This window comes from Crinia signifera, chromosome 1, assembly GCF_055691185.1.
Source record: "Crinia signifera chromosome 1, ASM5569118v1, whole genome shotgun sequence".
Taxonomy (NCBI): Eukaryota; Metazoa; Chordata; class Amphibia; order Anura; family Myobatrachidae; genus Crinia; species Crinia signifera.
Window position 1 is genome coordinate 50434174 of NC_139217.1, and position 20385 is coordinate 50454558.

General features: G+C 47.2%; 1 protein-coding gene across 4 annotated transcripts in view; it reads left to right on the plus strand.

The window, feature by feature from the left end:
- Window positions 1-20385, plus strand: part of CFAP99 (cilia and flagella associated protein 99) — an 87003-nt gene that overhangs the window by 19838 nt on the left and 46780 nt on the right. For all 4 annotated transcript variants that reach the window (XM_083151475.1, XM_083151482.1, XM_083151489.1 and 1 more), the window contains 3 exons: window positions 17254-17366; window positions 18776-18950; window positions 20200-20280. In XM_083151475.1, the coding sequence (XP_083007601.1) occupies window positions 17254-17366; window positions 18776-18950; window positions 20200-20280 (369 nt within the window). The remainder of the gene's footprint in view (window positions 1-17253; window positions 17367-18775; window positions 18951-20199; window positions 20281-20385) is intronic.

The following is a 20385-nucleotide window of genomic DNA, read 5'->3' on the forward strand; positions in this document are numbered from 1 at the left end:
ACATTCATAGACTCTGAGCATCTGCAGCAGTTATACCTTTTCTGTGTGTCCCGTTCTCACACATACTCCCCAACGTCTCTCATCATTCCATTGTCAGCACAGAATGCGGTTTCCTTGCAATGGGATGGTTAATGTGCTGGCATGTCAGCTCAGGCGTGGAATGCTTTTATTGCACTCGCTGAGATGAGGAGACAGATGGGGCTCCCGCAGATGTTGCAGCACTTATAGGAGTGAGGATGAGTGCAGCAGGTGGGCTGTGTACCCACTCACTGGTGACATCACACCCCGCACCGAGGACCATATGCATCTTACAAATGAGCCGCCTATAATTAGATTTCTTTGCTACTCTCCAATTCTCATTTGTTACTGAAATAGCTGTAGCCTGCCAGATACACAGTACTCCGACGCCAGCCCAGTGAGATCCACATCTACATGTGCCTGGGATGCGCAATCAATGATAATGGGGCCGATTCATACCTGATCGCACGGCCGTCATTTTGCAGCGGCCAGTGTTCCGTTATGACGACGTCCTGTTAAAGTGAAATCCTGAAAGCTCAGTCTTTTTATAATCAGTCTCCTTGCGAATTCGCAAGGTCTGAATTACCCCTATCAGAGTACACAGGGATGGGAGAGTACGCAGCATTTCTGGGTATTTATTGGGCAGCAAATGGGCATACACCTGGAAGAGAACCATGTCCTGGGAGTGTCAGGGGCATGTACCAGCATAACACCATGATAATGCATATGCTTACAGCTGTATCTCCAGTGCTATATCCTAGGAGGTAGATATTGTCACATTACCATTCCAATTGTTATTCGTCTGCATTCAGAATGTGGCCACATTCACACCTGCATCTGGCCCAGGGTCACTACACTCATGTGCAGTATATATACTCTCATAATGGGGGACATTTACCAAAATGGATTCCCTAAAAATTCGTATTCGTATTTGTATTCATAGAAAATACGAATGAGTACGAATGATAGTGATCCTAAAAAAGTCGTGTTCCGGGGTTTAAGTTACTACAAAGTCGTATTTTTAAAATTCGTATTTTTCGATGTTGTAGGCATTCGTATGTTGGTTTACACATGTTTTCGTATTCTCGTAGAGTCGTAGGTGAAATACGAATGGCGTAGAGATTTTTGTCTGAAAACGCCGTTATTTCACGAATTTGTCGTAAAAAGGAAATACGAATTTTCGTATATTCAACCACATGGCTCACTACGAAAATGAAACTACAAGCGTGATTGGTGTATCTCTTTTACACTTGGGAGGGCTCTCACACCCATATATAAGTCGTGGAGGCGCCAAAACTTGTTGTGGGTGTAGTTTGGAGTGTGTAGGAGAGAGGTGCAGTGGAGAGTTGTTTGGTGATTTTTGGTGAGATTGTTAAAAGTGATTTCTGAGTGTGTATTGTTCTGAAAGTTGTCTTGTGCTCTTGTTTGTCTTGTCCTTTTCAAAGTTTGTCCCATTAGGTTGTTTTTTTTGTACTATAGTCGATATTTGTGTGTGTTTGTGTGTGTGTGTGTGTGTGTGTGTGTGTTTGTTTGAGGGAAGGAGTAGGAGTGTGTTTTGTGTTGTTTGTGTTTAATTTTTTTTGTGTGTTCTACATTTGGCATCATGTCTGAGAGTGGTGACAGTTTAATGGGTGAGGTTGAGGAGGTGGCTGCTGTGATGGTGGCTGACGAGGAGCTGGTGGAGGAGGAGGAGGAATATGTGGCAGAAAAGCTTCAAGCACCTGGGTCAGGTACCTGGACAGTGTGGGCTGAGATATGCCAATGCCATGGGCAATGACATGTTGAAAACTGCCAGCCGCCAGAAAGTACAACACAGCCAGCAGTTTGTGCAGGCCTGAGACAGCGCATGAGCGTCCTGTCACAGGATCTAGCTCCAGTCTAATGAGCCCATACAGACGGAGAATGTTGGTACGATTAAGCCGGAACATCTGTATAACCACATCATCCGGCAATGCGTCTAAACATAAACGCGGCCTAAATAAACGAGGCCGACGCAGTCTCTGTGATACCTGCTGGACCTGCTGGTCATGCTCAGTTTCATGACGCCGGCATCTTCTTCCTTGGCACAGCCAAGACATCAGCTGTCTCAAAGCCCACACTGAAGCACCCTGATATAGCATATAGTCTGCCATGCTAGAAGTCAGGAAGTGTTTGTAGGTGGATGTTTGGCTTTTATAAGGCACGCATGTGTGATTACAAAGGTCTGTGATGTGTTGTTAAAATGATAACACATGTGTTCCATTGAAGCAGGTGAAATACACTTTAACCCCTTCCCGACACATGAGTGAGCTGGCTTGAAAGAGAGCAGGTAATGGCTGTATATTACAGCCAGGTCCCTGCTCTCACGGCCACGAGCGGCGAGTTCGCCGCTCGTGGCCGTTTAACCCTTTAAGCACCGCGGGCAAAGCGACTGCAGTGCTTAAATAGCTGATCGGAGGGGGGGCGCCCCCCTCCGGCGCCGATCGGGGCCCCCCGCAGCGAGATCGGAGGGTGCCGATCAGTTGCCATGGTAGCCAGGGGTCTAATGTAGACCCCTGTGCTGGCCGTGTCTGCATACCTATCATATCCTGCCTGAGGCAGGATGTAATAGGAAGTGCATAAAATCACTACGTTCAGCCATAGAGCTCTATGGCTGAACCTAGTACAGGCGATCGCGCCTCCTAGTGGTCAAGTACACTAGGGGGCCTTGTAGTAAAAGTAAAAAAAAAAAAAAAATAAAGTTTAAAAATAAAAAAAAAATAAAAAAATATTAAAAGTTCAAATCACCCCCCTTTCCCCATTTCCCAAATAAAAATAAATAAAAAATAAAAAAAATAAACATATTTGGTATCGCCGCGTTCCTAAAAGTCCGATCTATTAAAATATAACATTAGTTATCCCGCACGGTTAAAGGCGTAAACGGAAAATAATCCCCAACTCCAAAACTACGTTTTTTGGTCGCATCGCCTACCCAAAAAAAAATAGCTAAAAGAGATCAGAAAGTCGCCCATATCCCATAATGGTATTAATTAAAAAGTACACTTCAGCCCGCAAAAAATGAGCCCTCACCCAGGTCCGTAGGTGGAAAAATAAAAAAGTTATAAGCCGCAGAACATGGCGACGCGACGCAAATTCGAAAAACCGTAACATTTTCTATTTTTTTTTTTAGTGGTAAAATGTAACGAAAACTATATAAGTTTGGTATCACCGGAATCGTAACGACCCATAGAATAAAGATAACCCATCATTTTAAACGAACTATGAACTCCAAAAAAACCGTAACCAGCGCAAAATTGTGGAATTGCGTTTTTTTTTCTTTTTACCCCACATTGAATTATTTCCTGATTCCCCAGAATATTATACGGTATAGTAAATGGTACCATTAAAAAGTACAACTTGTCCCGCAAAAAAAAAGCCCTCATGTGTCTATATAGCCGGAAAATTAAAAAAGTTACGCTTATTTGAACGCAAGGAGGAAAAAAAAAAAATAATTACCATAAAAGGCAATGTCGGGAAGGGGTTAAAATAGACCTTGTCAAGGAGGGTGTATTTTATTTCACGAAATTTTTTACGATTCTGAGTTGTTTACGAATCCTATTTTACAACTTCACGAATACGAATTTTTAGTACATGATGAAAATACACCTAGCCAATACAAAAATCATTCGTATTCTATCGATGGTGTAGACTTTTCGTACACATGCGTAGTCGTATTTTGATATACGAATACGACCTCAATATGACAAGTTCACGCCAAGATAATTTCCACGATAGTACGATTTTTTTACTTGTTAAATTACGATTTCACGAATACGCCAGAAATTCACGCCAATACGACTGCGAATACGACTTTTTTCACTTTTAAAATACGAATCCATTTTGGTAAATGCCCCCCAATATGTCTGTAGACTGTATGGTGATGCTGTAACTCTTACTGTATGTGTAACAGGTGGGAGGTAAGCTGTGAGCTGGGAAGTAAGCTGTGAAATGGGGGTTCTGCTGCAGACTGTATGCTGTCCCCACACTGCAGCAGCTCAGATACCTGCTGTACCCACACTGCAGCAGCTCAGATACCTGCTGTTCCCACACTGCAGCAGCTCAGATACCTGCTGTATCCACACTGCAGCAGCTCAGATACCTGCTGTACCCACACTGCAGCAGCTCAGATACCTGCTGTTCCCACACTGCAGCAGCTCAGATACCTGCTGTATCCACACTGCAACAGCTCAGATACCTGCTGTACCCACACTGCAGCAGCTCAGATACCTGCTGTACCCACACTGCAGCAGCTCAGATACCTGCTGTACCCACACTGCAGCAGCTCAGATACCTGCTGTACACACACTGCAACAGCTCAGACACCTGCTATACCCACACTGCAACAGCTCAGACACCTGCTGTACCCACACTGCAACAGCTCAGACACCTGCTGTACCCACACTGCAGCAGTTCAGATACCTGCTGTACTTACACTGCAGCAGCTCAGATACCTGCTGTACCCACACTGCAGCAGCACAGACACCTGCTGTACCCACACTGCAACAGCTCAGTCACCTGCTGTACCCACACTGCAACAGCTCAGACACCTGCTGTACCCACACTGCAACAGCTCAGACACCTGTTGTACCCACACTGCAGCAGCTCAGACACCTGTTGTACCCACACTGCAGCAGCTCAGACACCTGTTGTACCCACACTGCAGCAGCTCAGATACCTGCTGAACCCACACTGCAGCAGCTCAAACACCTGTTGTACCCACACTGCAGCAGCTCAGATACCTGATGTACACACACTGCAGCAGCTCAGGTACCTGCTGTACACACACTGCAGCAGTTTAGGTACCTGCTGTACCCACACTGCAGCAGCTCAGACACCTGTTGTACCCACACTGCAGCAGCTCAGGTACCTGATGTACACACACTGCAGCAGCTCAGGTACCTGCTGTACACACACTGCAGCAGTTTAGGTACCTGCTGTACCCACACTGCAGCAGCTCAGACACCTGCTGTACCCACACTGCAGCAGCTCAGATACCTGCTGTACCCACACTGCTGCAGCTCAAATACCTGCTGTACCCTCACTGCAGCAGCTCAGATACCTGCTGTACCCACACTGCAACAGCTCAGATGCCTGCTGTACCCACACTGCTGCAGCTCAGATACCTGATGTACCCACACTGCAGCAGCTCAGTCACCTGCTGTACCCACACTGCAACAGCTCAGATACCTGCTGTATCCACAGTGCAACAGCTCAGATACCTGCTGTACCCACACTGCAGCAGCTCAGATACCTGCTGTATCCACACTGCAACAGCTCAGATACCTGCTGTACCCACACTGCAGCAGCTCAGATACCTGCTGTACCCACACTGCAGCAGCTCAGATACCTGCTGTACCCACACTGCAGCAGCTCAGATTCCTGCTGTACACACACTGCAGCAGCTCAGGTACCTGCTGTACACACACTGCAGCAGCTCAGATACCTGCTGTACCCACACTGCAGCAGCTCAGATACCTGCTGTACCCACACTGCAACAGCTCAGAAACCTGCTGTACCCACACTGCAACAGCTCAGAAACCTGCTGTACCCACACTGCAACAGCTCAGACACCTGCTGTACCCACACTGCAACAGCTCAGACACCTGCTGTACCCACACTGCAACAGCTCAGACACCTGCTGTACCCACACTGCAGCAGTTCAGATACCTGCTGTACTTACACTGCAGCAGCTCAGATACCTGCTGTACCCACACTGCAACAGCACAGACACCTGCTGTACCCACACTGCAACAGCTCAGTCACCTGCTGTACCCACACTGCAACAGCTCAGACACCTGCTGTACCCACACTGCAACAGCTCAGACACCTGTTGTACCCACACTGCAGCAGCTCAGACACCTGTTGTACCCACACTGCAGCAGCTCAGACACCTGTTGTACCCACACTGCAGCAGCTCAGATACCTGCTGAACCCACACTGCAGCAGCTCAAACACCTGTTGTACCCACACTGCAGCAGCTCAGATACCTGATGTACACACACTGCAGCAGCTCAGGTACCTGCTGTACACACACTGCAGCAGTTTAGGTACCTGCTGTACCCACACTGCAGCAGCTCAGACACCTGTTGTACCCACACTGCAGCAGCTCAGGTACCTGATGTACACACACACTGCAGCAACTCAGGTACCTGCTGTACACACACTGCAGCAGCTCAGGTACCTGCTGTACACACACTGCAGCAGGTCAGATACCTGCTGTACCCACACTGCTGCAGCTCAAATACCTGCTGTACCCTCACTGCAGCAGCAGCTCAGATACCTGCTGTACCCACACTGCAACAGCTCAGATGCCTGCTGTACCCACACTGCTGCAGCTCAGATACCTGATGTACCCACACTGCAGCAGCTCAGATACCTGATGTACCCACACTGCAGCGGCTCAGATATCTGCTGTAGCTCAGAATTCACCATGCATGTATATTGGATGCGTTCAGTATGCCGGCAGTCGAAATCTGAATGGCCGGCAGTCGAAATTTGAATGCTGGAATGTCAACTGGCGGCCACAATATAGGGTTAGGCATCTGGTAGGGAGGGTTAGGGGGATAGGGTAAGTATACTTACCCCTATCTTCTGACCTGCAGCATCCCATCCACCGGTTATCTGTATGTATTCCATGTATACTACTGTAACAGCAGCATAACATTGCAGAATGTGCATTATGTAAAGTACTCATGCTGGGAATCCATATTGTTACAGTGCGCTTTCCAAATAAGCCATTTCCCTGGCAGACAGCGCTCTGCTCCCAGTGTCTGCTGGAAGAACACATTTCATCCCAGGTTATTGCAGGCGCTTCTCCTGCCAAGTCTCCTGTTGCCCAGCTGTCAATGCTGGCAGTGACTGACTGCAGTATTACAGTGGGTGGGTTTGGAGGTGACCGCCCCCCACCAGTGTGCTGCAGGGGAGTACAGCTAAGGCTGTGGGATGGTATACAGTCCTGTACAGCTTGCAATATACTCTGTATGCATAATCTATTAGATTGTTGCTGACAATCAAATTACTCTTCCTCCCTTTGCAGATAAAAGTAAGCCTGTACTTTATCCTGCACGGTGATGGCCGAATTGGGGGCGGGCGCTGACGTCGTGTGAGGTCAGCCGCCGGCCCCGAGCAGGAATGGGCTGGGGTAACCCCAGCAAGTAACCCCGGTCAGGTGCTTGTAATGTTTTGAACAATGTGCACCTGATCTGTACTGTGTGAACGATGCGTGGCCCTACGGGTCAGGCGCGCTGCACGTCCGATCCGTCGGCTTCCATTGCGGTCGCAGGCAGATTTAAAAACAGACAATTGCCACGGATGTCTACTTATTTACAGTCGGCGTCCATGGTAATTATCTGTTTTTCAATGACCTCTGATTTTATATAGCAATCTTTCAGTGGTTCGGCACAGCCACTTAAATGGTAAGTATGGGAGGGTGCCCGTGGTAGCAGGTATATAAGAATAAAAAACACCGCACTCCATCCACTTAAAACCAAATTCTTTTTTATCCAGCATAAAACAGCAACATTTCAATACAGTGATTATTTTCTTTAGCCTATAGAAAATACGGTACTTGTTTCCTAGAACGGCCACAATCGTGAGTGATCGTGGCTCTTAATTAAGGGACACGATCCTCACGATGTGGCCGATTTTTTACATTTTTTTCCCTTTGATTGACAGAAATCGGGTCAATCGGTCGGTCGCGACCAATTAAAATCGGCCGCGATGCGACCGACCGATTGACCCGATTTTTCCATAGACTTCAATGTTAAAAAATCTTTTAACATTGAAATCGGGAGGATCTTGTCGGTCTTGTGCCATTATAATGGCACAAGATGAGATGGACTTGATTAAGTCCATCTCACATAGGGAAAAATGTTAAAAAAGGTGAAATGGGCCAATATGACCCATTTCACATTTTTTATGTGCCCGCCATGACCCCACGATAGACGTCAACCCGAAGCGTGGCGAGCGCAGCGAGCCCGCGAGGGGCGGCGGTGCGCGTCCTCCGACCTTTTCATTCCCCTACTATCCACTAGGGCGTGGAGTGAGAATAGAATAGTGTGGCGAGCGCAGCGAGCCACCGAGCCCGAAGCGTGGCGAGCGCAGCGAGCCCCGCGAGGGGACGCGTATACCTGTGAAGTTATACGCGTCCCCTCGCGGGGCTCGCTGCGCTCGCCACGCTTCGGGCTCGGTGGCTCGCTGCGCTCGCCACACTATTCTATTCTCACTCCACGCCCTAGTGGATAGTAGGGGAATGAAAAGGTCGGAGGACGCGCACCGCCGCCCCTCGCGGGCTCGCTGCGCTCGCCACGCTTCGGGTTGACGTCTATCGTGGGGTCTAGCCCACTTAGTAACATTTGGGGGGGCAATTGAAAATAATCAGGTGAAAAAAAAAAAAAATCGGGTGAAAAATCGGTCGGTCGGATCGGTCGCATCGCATGCGACCAAATCGCATGCGATGCGATCGATCCGATTTTTTATCTTACGACCACAACGATCTAAATCGTTGTGGCCGTTCTAGGAAACAAGTACCGAAAATACTCACTGTATTGAGACGTTGCTTTTTTATGCTGGATTAAAAAGAATTTGGTTTCAAGTGGATGGAGTGCCGCGTTTTTGATTCTTTTCTTTAATTTCTAGTTACATAGTGCTGAACGGGAAGGTTATGAAAAGTTGCCCTTCGCCCGAACAGGCAGTGTCTGCTGTGCCGTTCCGTGCCCCCTCCCCTGTCAGCGGCAATGATTTGCTTAAAGGTGCTTGAAGTGATCTGGCTGATCCAGCCTCCCTCCTTTACCCCCTCCCCTCTCTGAAGCTCCCAGGGCTCAACTAAACGTCACTATCAAGTGACCAGCCCCAGCGTTAAACCTGCGCCGCTGCTAACAGTGCTCGAAAGACCCAAGGCTGCCTCCAAAAAATGATCTCTGTGGTAGGGATGGCCATCGTTGCCATTGCCATCGATGGTTGCCATGGATGGCAATTCTGCAACTGGCCATCGATAGTGCTTAACTATGCAATGGATGACCATCGATATTTTTACATCCATTGTGTTTGATTGATTGGCCTTTGGACCAATCAAAACACATGGGGGCGGGGCTTCACAGGTGTTGGGGGCGGGGCTATGCTCCGTGTCCCGGCACTTTGAAAAAAAAAAAGCAAAACATCGTTTTGCTGTTCCATCGATGGAGGGAAACTATCTGGTTCTCCCCCATCGATGGCAAAAGTATTTGCCATCGGCCATGAACCATCGATGATGTCACGACCCTAGTCGGCGATTCCCCAGATACGACAATCTGAGTATCCCGGCCACGTGACACTTTCACTGAGTATCCCAAGCGTGTGCGTATTTCACCACGTTTCCGCTTGCCACCAATCAAAGTAAGCTTTTTGGACTTAGTCCGCGACAGCTTTGATTCTGCCGACACACCAAATTATGAGTTACAGGGTAGCGCTCTGGCAATTCGTCAGAGGCTTGGGCTGGAAAACAGCAGATACCAGAACTAATTATGACTTTTTAATTAAGTGAAAACACTACAAGGCTTACAGTATATTACAGAAAACATAAGTTACAAGTAAAATGATTAATAGGTAAGTCAAACGTAAAAACAGTTTCAAAATAAAACAAAATGGGAATAAAGAAACAAACCACTTCAAGGACACACAGCATGAAGCGGGATTTGGAGTGGAAATCTCTCCGGATATTGGATCATTTCAGAGACAGGTATCGGACCTGTATCATCCCAAGGAAAAATGAACAAAATGTCTTGTGAGACACACACTTTTAAGATTTTCAAAACACACACAATCACAGCCCCCACCTCAGGAATTTCCCTGTCCAGGGGTTTCCCTAGGATATAACCAGGGGCTGGCTAATTGACTTCCCTTTTGAAGATGAGCAATGTAGCCATTCAATCACCCCCCTGGGCCTCCTAATTCTTATCTCAAATAAGGTGTCCTTCTAGAGTTATAAGGGAATTGCTTTCCTGACATCTCTCTGGTCTGGGAAGACATTTGCCAGAGACCCTGGACTTCAATACAAGATTTATAGATGCAGGGGGAAGGAGATAACCTCTTCTTTCCTGTTGAGGTTTCAAACAGATGGGCAGGGGTTGTTAAAATAACCTTTTTACCCACAATTTCTTCATAAAAATACAAGATGAGTAGATTGCACACCATATCAGAAACAGTATTGTAAACAGAGCATGGACTTCAAGGGAAAGAGATCCCATCTGCCTTCCTGCTTCACCCCCCAGTCCTCCCAACCATCCAGGGCAAAGGCAGGTCACTTTCTCCATTACATTTACCATTAGGGCAGAATGGCGTGGTACAATTACGCTCCTTCTGGCGTAAAAATGGCGGTCGCTCATGACAAGATGGCATCCAATCATGACACCTCCCCCTTTAAAGATCAGCATGGGAGCAGTGGCCAAACCAGCCACAGTATCCCATGCTGAGCCCTGACACTTGTCAGTGCCCTGCCCGACAGTCTGCTGCAGTTTCCAGGTTAGGACCAGCGCTACGGGCGAAGTCCCCGAACTACAGAATTCTTGTATCACCCCTAGGCTCTGCATCTCACCCACCTCCCACCTTATTATCTGTAACAACTCCAGGGGTGTTCGGTGACCTGAGTCTACCCGGTGGGTGCCTAGGTGCCTTTTCCCTGGTCTCCCTGCGAAGCAGGTTTGGTACGGGTGCAGAGGGTCTGACCACTGACGCTGCTGCATTCCTACTAACACATTACGATAATTGGCATCTGTCAGGATGACACCTGACACCTCAGCCATGGCTAGGGCGGGCCAGGGGCCTGATTCCAGCTCCTCTTCCAGGAGACAGCAAGCTGTGAGCGAACAGGTGTCCCTGCCCAAGTCATCTGTGGGCACACTGATACAGTGGAAGCTGTGTCCCCTTGTGCCACCCTTGCTGGCAAGGTCACAGCCCACCCCAGCTGTGCATTGGACTCCTGGGCATAGATTCTCACCTGCCGCCGGCAGTTCCGTTTGCCATCCTGGGGTCAGAACCAACCTCTTCTGCCACACCCCACACAGGTATTCCCCTGAGGTGTAGGCGTTCCAGAGCCTCTGCTTGGCTGGGGCAGCCTTAAGAGGACTGTGGGACCATGCTATCAGGTGTTTTAAAGTACCTTTACATGACATGAGGTGAACAACAATAAATATGATACAAATCATATGGGCTAGGGCCTTTCCTGTGTTTACCTCAGCACTACATACCATGGGACAGGTAATCCTGTCACCTTCCAAGAATCTCTTGTCCTGCTCTCTTGCCTGAGCTGATTGACCCCCCCTCGCTTTCACTGGGGGGAAGGTACACTTCCTCAAAGCCTTTGTGTGTGTGAAATGTGAAGGGGGGCAGGTTTCTGCAGGGGGGAAAACCAACAGGTCATTGTCCCCTGTGTTGGAAACATCCAAGTCCAGCCCTATAGAGGTTAATGGAGCTGAGTTTATCTGGGCTCCGTGGGCCCTCAGACCCTTCTGGTTACACACAACACTTGCCACTGGCTCTATTACTGAAGCAACCCTCTCACTATACCCATGTGTATCTTTCACACTTCCCAGGTACGGGGCAGCCGCAGTGGGAGGCGGCTCACCTGGCATCTGCAGGCTTGCAGCCTCCGTGACGGTTTGGTCACGGAATCTCTCCGTGTTTGGAGGGGACCCCTGCTGGGTTCCGGTGTTCCTCAATATCTCCTTGGGGAACCACACCAGGGAGAATATGGGGACAAGGGCATCGGCCACTTTGTCGATGGGGACAAGGGCATCGGCCACCGCTTCTGGGTAACGGATGGCGTAGTCTACCCCTAGTGAAATGTACTCTGTTCTGGAGCTACTGGGCACTGCAAGGGGCCCTACAACGTCTACAGCCACCTGCTCAAAGGGCTCTGATACCACAGGGAAGGAAATAAGGGGGATTTCATGAGCTACCTTAAGCAGACCCTCCCCATACCTTTGGGGTATGACCAGCTGACGTTCCGTAACTTGCCCTGGTGGGGTGTTGTGGACTCCATACTCTCTATGCAAACAACAATTCTCCCAGTACAGCCTGGGAGTACCCTGGGAGCCATCTGACTCCTCAGCTGCTGCTGCAGCCCTGAGACTCGCCGTTATCAATTCCACTTTGAAAGATCCACTTTCTATTGAGCCCTCAGGGTGTGCAGGGACCTCCTGCTGTGTGACTGTGTCCTGACAAGAAGAAGGGGGGTCTGTGGGGGAAGCTGCAGTAAGGGACACTCTCTCCCTATCTGACAGGTCTGCAGTGCACACAGGACCCACCAGGTCACTTATTATACCTGGTACCACATTTCCCACATTAGAGCAAGACATCACATTATCAACAGTAACATCAATGTCATAACCTGGGGAGGCATCTTGCACTACCTGAAAATTAGCCTGTGCATCTTCCACAACACATGGGACCCATCCTGCTGGCTTACAATTGAACCATGGCAAAACCACTATATCTGGATCCCATTGTCTCTGAGCAGGAATGGGGTTATCTGAGCATGTTGTCACCATTAACTGATTGGCAGGTACATGCGCTGCCTGCAACCAACTCAGATCGGTCCCATTTGTGCAGTTAGCGTCCCCTGGCCCCATATCACAACCAGACATCACTGGAAGAACAGGGTTAACTTCTAGCACAGCAACCTGAATGACATCACCAGCAGCACTCCTACCATTGGTGAGTGAGGGTGTCTCATTCCCAACTAGATTAGGGCATTCGTTTAACCCCACAAACTGGCAAGGATTACCCACTATGCCTGTCTCTAACTCGCCCTCCCCTACCTCTACAGAAGGTACGGCACTATCACAGATCATCCCAGGAGTTTCACAAGAAATCACAACATTGCAATGTTCAGCATGGTTACATACTACCTGAGATGCATCATATGGTTCAGAAGGGTTAGCGACAGTGGGGAAAACATTCACAGATATGTGTGGAGTGAATAAAAGTCCCACATCAGTAGTCCCACACACATTTGTGTGCATACAGTCAGAAAGTCCCATTCCTCTTTCCGACATTGTCCCTTCCCTGCATACTTTCACTATGCAGGCAGCCTCATCTGGCAACAAATCTGGAGCAACGGATGGGAACATGCTGCTCACATCTTCCAGCAGTTTAAACTGGGCCTTGTGATGTGAGGTCTCCGGAGCAGGTTCCATGACGACTGTAGTAGGCAGAGTTACCTTGTCCTGGTAGGGCATTCCTGGTGAGAGCAAGCTGCTGACATCCTCAGCTTCTGCTTCTCCCAGCAGTTTAAACTGGGACTTTGCTTCCAGAGCTGGTAACAGCAGCTGTTCTAGGCGATGCCACTCCGCATCTACCCGGCGGCACTGATCTCTCCAAAATGGGGTATCCAGCTTTCTCCAAGCAGCGACCTCCTGCTGCGCGAATTGGTAACATTCTCCCAGCTCTCTCAGCAGCACCTCAGGAGACGCAGATGGACCCCAGACACGAAATGCTGCCCGATACTGGCTGAAGGCATTGCACTCATCGTCCCTTGCCTTGGTGAGCTGCGTGATCATCTCCCCACGAGTATGGTTGTGGCAGGAGATACCTTGCAGCTGGCATTCTTCCGTTAGTTCCTCTGTGCTCATTAGGGTAAACACATCATCATCCTCCTCTGGGTCAATATACCCACTGGACTCCTCCGGTGCCGTAGGGGATTGGTACTCCGCAGCCTCCGTGACTGCCATGCACCCTCCAGTCTCCCTGGTACTAGCAGAAATGCCAGTCCCCTGAGTAAAGTCCAGGTCCAGCTGGTTATCCACAACCAAGCCGGCATTTACTTTGCTCTCCCTGTGTGTTTCAAAGACAGGGAAATCCTTGTGACGCAGTCCATTGAAATTTGCATCCACTGCCACAGGCTGCCAGCTGAGCTTAGCTAGTTCCAGCTGAAGCTTGCGATCTGCTGCTTCCTTTGCAGCAGTGGACTCCCTTTTATTAAACTGCATTATCAGTTTCAGCACCACGGCATTATCTGGCTCTTTCACATACTTCAGAGCCTCTTGCATATACAGATCCAAGGCAGAGCAGTAATTGGAGGCATCCAATCCACGGTGTGTGGGGCCTGCAATCTTCATTGTCCGCTTCTCCTCTTCCTCTGTTCTGGAACCAGAATGATTCCCAACCTCAGACCTGGAATTCGCTTGATTCCCCCCAGCTACCTGCTGGTCCGCATCTCTGAGGACTTGGATCATCTGTTCCCTGGTCTGCCCCTTGGCAGGCTCCACTCGGTTGATACCAGAGACCACATCACGATCCAACTTCACACTATTAATTTCCGCAGAAAGTAAAAGTTCTGTACGAAGTCCACCTCTTGCTACCTCAGTAGCCCTGGCCGGTGAACTCTCACGCACAAGTCCGCCATCGTGATGCTCTGTATCTTCCTCCATAGAGTCACAGGTCAATCTCCACTTAATCTGTGCCTCTTTATAAGTAGCTGCCATTCTGCTGCAGTTACTTCTCCAAAATAATAAAACAGGGATGGGGAACAGAAAATGCTTTTACGGTGACTTACACTACTACATAAGCCTTGAGTTTTGGTATCTGGTGAAATGTATTCACTTAAGTTATCCAAATAAAAAACAAAAATTGCTTTTTGAAATATCCCACCGCTGGCCACCAGTTTGTCACGACCCTAGTCGGCGATTCCCCAGATACGACAATCTGAGTATCCCGGCCACGTGACACTTTCACTGAGTATCCCAAGCGTGTGCGTATTTCACCACGTTTCCGCTTGCCACCAATCAAAGTAAGCTTTTTGGACTTAGTCCGCGACAGCTTTGATTCTGCCGACACACCAAATTATGAGTTACAGGGTAGCGCTCTGGCAATTCGTCAGAGGCTTGGGCTGGAAAACAGCAGATACCAGAACTAATTATGACTTTTTAATTAAGTGAAAACACTACAAGGCTTACAGTATATTACAGAAAACATAAGTTACAAGTAAAATGATTAATAGGTAAGTCAAACGTAAAAACAGTTTCAAAATAAAACAAAATGGGAATAAAGAAACAAACCACTTCAAGGACACACAGCATGAAGCGGGATTTGGAGTGGAAATCTCTCCGGATATTGGATCATTTCAGAGACAGGTATCGGACCTGTATCATCCCAAGGAAAAATGAACAAAATGTCTTGTGAGACACACACTTTTAAGATTTTCAAAACACACACAATCACAGCCCCCACCTCAGGAATTTCCCTGTCCAGGGGTTTCCCTAGGATATAACCAGGGGCTGGCTAATTGACTTCCCTTTTGAAGATGAGCAATGTAGCCATTCAATCACCCCCCTGGGCCTCCTAATTCTTATCTCAAATAAGGTGTCCTTCTAGAGTTATAAGGGAATTGCTTTCCTGACATCTCTCTGGTCTGGGAAGACATTTGCCAGAGACCCTGGACTTCAATACAAGATTTATAGATGCAGGGGGAAGGAGATAACCTCTTCTTTCCTGTTGAGGTTTCAAACAGATGGGCAGGGGTTGTTAAAATAACCTTTTTACCCACAATTTCTTCATAAAAATACAAGATGAGTAGATTGCACACCATATCAGAAACAGTATTGTAAACAGAGCATGGACTTCAAGGGAAAGAGATCCCATCTGCCTTCCTGCTTCACCCCCCAGTCCTCCCAACCATCCAGGGCAAAGGCAGGTCACTTTCTCCATTACATTTACCATTAGGGCAGAATGGCGTGGTACAATTACGCTCCTTCTGGCGTAAAAATGGCGGTCGCTCATGACAAGATGGCATCCAATCATGACAGATGATTTCAAATCATCGATGGTCGATGGCCATCCCTACTCTGTGGCAGAGCTGGAGACAGCTGCAGCAGGCAAAACCCTGGCTGCAATGTTGCAGGTATATAGCGCCACTTATATTTAAGGGTGGTGTGTGTGGGGGAAACAAAGGGCAACTTGTATTGAGGTCATGAAGGGGAGAGGATGGGGTTAGGGCAGTGTTTTTCAACCAGTGTGCCGTGGCACACTAGTGTGCCTTGAGCTGTTCTCAAGTGTGCCCCCAGATCTAGAGATGCCCAAACCCATTTACAGCCACCACCAGTTCAAATGTTATTTACTGGTCTCCTCTTTTCATCTAAAGGGCCAATGTATTCTATTTTTGTTACCTGTGGGGATCAGTGTGATTGTTTTTAATGTGGGGGCCAATAGGTTTCTTTTTTTCCTGTGGTGTCCAATGTGTTTTGGCCTGTAGGGATCTTGTGTGCCTTGGCAATTTTAAAGTCCTATTTAGTGTGCCGCAAGGTAAAAAGGTTGAAAATCACTGGGTTAGGGCTTTAACCCTTGCTCTCTGTCGCCACCCCACCTCCGCTCTCTCTCTTTTTTCTCTCTCTTCCCTGCTCTTTCTGTTCTTCCCCAGACCGCCTCTCCTCACTCCACCTCTTCTCTCCCCCCCCCCCCCCCACATCTCTCCCATCTCTCTTTCCTGCACTCTCCCTGACAACCTCTTTGACTCTTTTTTTTTCTGCAATGTAAAGACATTTGGGGGGGGGGGGGGCTTTCAAAGATTTTGCTATGGGGCCCAGAAGATGCTAGTTACGCCCCTGCTTATAAGACTTAAGCCCTGTACATATGCATTGATTTTTCCCAATTTTCAATTCGATTTTGCTTATAGAAGCATAATCGAATCGAATCCTAAACAAAATCGAATGGTTTTTGTGTCACTTTCGATCTACATTTGATTTGATGCGCGCTCCCGTTTTCACAAAATCGAACCTAAAAATCTACTGTGCAGCCAAGGAAATATCGAATTCGATCTAGTAAATCGAATGTGTACAATGTACCATGAATGTATATCGAATTCGATATCTAATGCAAAAGTACAGATCTAATGCCAAATCAAGGAAAGATCTAATGCCAGATCTAATAGAAAGTCGAATCTAACATCGAATCAAAAGCAAATCGATGTGTGTGCACAGGGCTCAAGAGTGCTGCCCGTACCCATGGCTCTGTCCGTCTGTCTGTCTATCTATCTGTCTATCTAATTTTAATAAAGAACAGTAGAATTTGCTGAGAACTGGAAGCTCTGCATTCCAATGCAATCCAGTACTGATAGTGCCGATACTGGAGAACACTTCCGTTCTTTAGCAAAGAAAGTATTTGTTTTATCACATATAATATATATGTATATATTGTGTTGGACAATGAGGATTCGTGTTACCCTCCCACTCCCACATTTCTTTTCAGTTTCTGAGGTTTTTCTTTAATACTTTGAACTTGAGCACTTGGATAAAAGATGAATGGTGTCAAATCTATGATTCAGACTACGTCAAGGAAAACTGGATCGGCCCCTTGCTGAAGTGAGTCTTACCTCTTATAAGCCAATGGGAAATAAAAGGTAGGGTGGTGCCTGGCATAGGATACATCCATAGAACGCTGAGGCTGTGTGTAATAATGTTTTAGGGCCAGATGTACTAAGCTTGAAAAGTGATAAAATGAAGAGTGATAATCCACCGGCCAATTAGCTCGTTACTGCCATGTTGCAGGTTGTGTTTGACAAAATGACAGTTAGGAGCTGATTGGTTGGTGGTTTATCACTTTCCGTTTAATTACTTTTCAAGGCTTAGTACATCTCGCTCTACGGGGATATTCAATCTACCGCAGCCATTCCCGATGGGGGAGATGGCTGCGGGGTCATATTCAATGCTGCATTGAACAGGGGATCTCGGCAAGTCATAATCTCGGCAAGTTTCACAAGCAGTCAGGCTCGTTCTGCCGAGAACACCTGGGAATTGACGAGCTCCCGGCCGCAGCTCGCTGATTCCTAGCCGCGCCATCTTCTCGACCCACGGCAGGTGGGACATTGAATCCCTCCTGCAAAATCTCGGTCCGAGAACTGGACAAGGTCACTGCTGTCGGGCCAGCCCGAGAGTCATGACCCAACATTGCATATCCCCCTATATCTTTAAAACATTTTGGTTACTTGAAATATAATATAAAAAAATACCATGTGACCGAAAAGTAAGAGTCACTTCTTATATTTTATCGTATTTAATGGCTATCTGGCTGCAGAATATAAGGAAAGGTACCCGCTCCCAGTCTTGGGAGCATATGATTGGACTAGGGTCATTATTCTGGTTCACTTGCAAAACCATGTGCACTGCAGGTGGGGCAGATGTAACATGTGCAGAGAGAATTAGATTTGGGTGGGGTTTACTTCAAAGTGAGATCTATATTGCAGTGTAAAAATAAAGCAGTCAGTATTTACCCTGCACAGAAACAAAATAACTCACCCAAATGTAACTCTATCTGCACATGTCACATCAGCCCCACCTGCAGTGCACATGGTTTTGTCCATTTGAGAAGGAATTTGCCTTTGCGAGTGAACCAGAATAAGAGCCTAGATATGCAGCTAGCTAGCCAATGCCGTCCTCCCCATGAGCTTGCCAATGTGACCTAACCTTTTATCTTTTCCACATATCCCTTTTCCTTCATTGCCATTAACACTGGACGACGTTTTACTGTTCACATTAGCTAATGACTACATAGATGAGGACTTTTCTTGATTCCACTGATCAGAGATGGAACATATATGTACAAGTCTACTTTGTGCCTCCAGCTCTAGACCCTTGTGTGTCTCCACTAGGTGGCAGCAGGGAGTGATATATTTACAATGTAAACCTAGAACTATGCAGTTCATCCTCTAGGTGGCAGCAGGACGTTCTGAATATACCATTTATAAACCAAGGACTGTGCATTTCTCCACTAGGTGGCAGTCTGAAGTTCTACATTTAATAGAAGGCCTTGAATGCAAGTCTGTCAATGGTTCAACACCAGTGAAAGGTTCAAAAGTGACAGAAGTTAAAGAATTCAATTTAACAAAGCCCAAACCAAGGTCTATACCAGTACCACAAAGAATCCCATCACAGAAGCCTCATCAACCTGTAAGTTGTCTTCATTGGAAGTAATTTGGTTGTGTATTCCCTTTTACATGGTTCATCAGTGGAGTAGTTAGTTTAGTACTTCCCAAAGCTTCTTGCAGAGATGAACATAAGTACAGTCAAGGACAGAACATGTAATCTAGGGATGGCCATCGACCATCGATGATTAGAAATCATCGATGGTTTATGACCGATGTTGAATAGATTTGCCATCGATGGGGGAGAACCAGATGGTTTCCTATCATCGATGTCAAGCTTAAACGAATAGTTTCGTTTTTGCTTTTTCCCCAAGGTGCCGGGACACGGGGCATAGCTCCACCCCAGGCACCCGTGAAGCCCCGCCCCCGCATTTTGATTGGCCCACAGACTAATCAATCAGAGAAAATGGATGACCATCGATATGTAAAAACATTGATGGTCATCCATTTAATAGTTATACACTATCGATGGTCAGTTGCACTGTTGCCATCGATGGCAAAGGCAACGATGGCCATCCTTAAATGTAATCACCCCCCCCCCCCCCCATAGTCCTCCTCCCCTCCACCCCCCACCCACCATAACAATATTTGGTGAGGGCCAAACTAAGCTTCACTCTACATGATGTACTGGTCTTAAAATCCCTGCTGTACAGAAGTGTTTGTGTGTCAGTGTGTGTGTGTGTGTGTGTGTGTGTATTTATATATATATATATATATGTGTGTGTGTGTGTGTGTGTGTGTGTGTGTGTTTAAGCTGAAGTGATAAGGCAAATCTTTGCCATCTACTACTGCTACTTCCATAAGTCAGTCTTGTTATCTTGTTATTGTATTTCCCCGAGACTGTTGATATCCTGTCATCTCCCATTAGGTTGAGCAATTCTTTTTGAATCTCTGTTTTCATTTAAAAAAAATCTCATTGTTTAACTGATAATTGCGGTGAGTGGATATTTTACATTTGTATATTTAAAAAGTCACAGGAAATCCAGGTGTTCTATATAGATTTTGTCTGACACATAAACTTTACTACAGCATATATGATTCTAAACAAGCAGAATTGTAGTCAGGGGTGGTGAGTATCTTATGTCCTGTAAATCATGGAATATTAGTTGCGGAAATACTTTTTGATGCAGGTGCTGCGCCCTTGAGGGACCACGGGGTACTGCACATGATTGCATTTTCTACTGCTGCTCTAAAGTACTGTTTGCGTAAAGACTCCTGGATTACAGCACATAGTGGAAAACTCAGTATAAATACATATTATTTCTTTAATGCAGGTCCCTGAGAGTACGTACAAAACTCCAAAGGAACACGAGCTACTTCAAGGGAAGAAACTGAGCAATCGTAAGAAAGCAGAGGTATGTATCTATAGAGGTGTAAATCACAGATTGTGCAATACCCACTTCTGCAGTATCATCCAATAGCCGGACGTATATAATGCTTATTTGGCATTATGGGAAAGA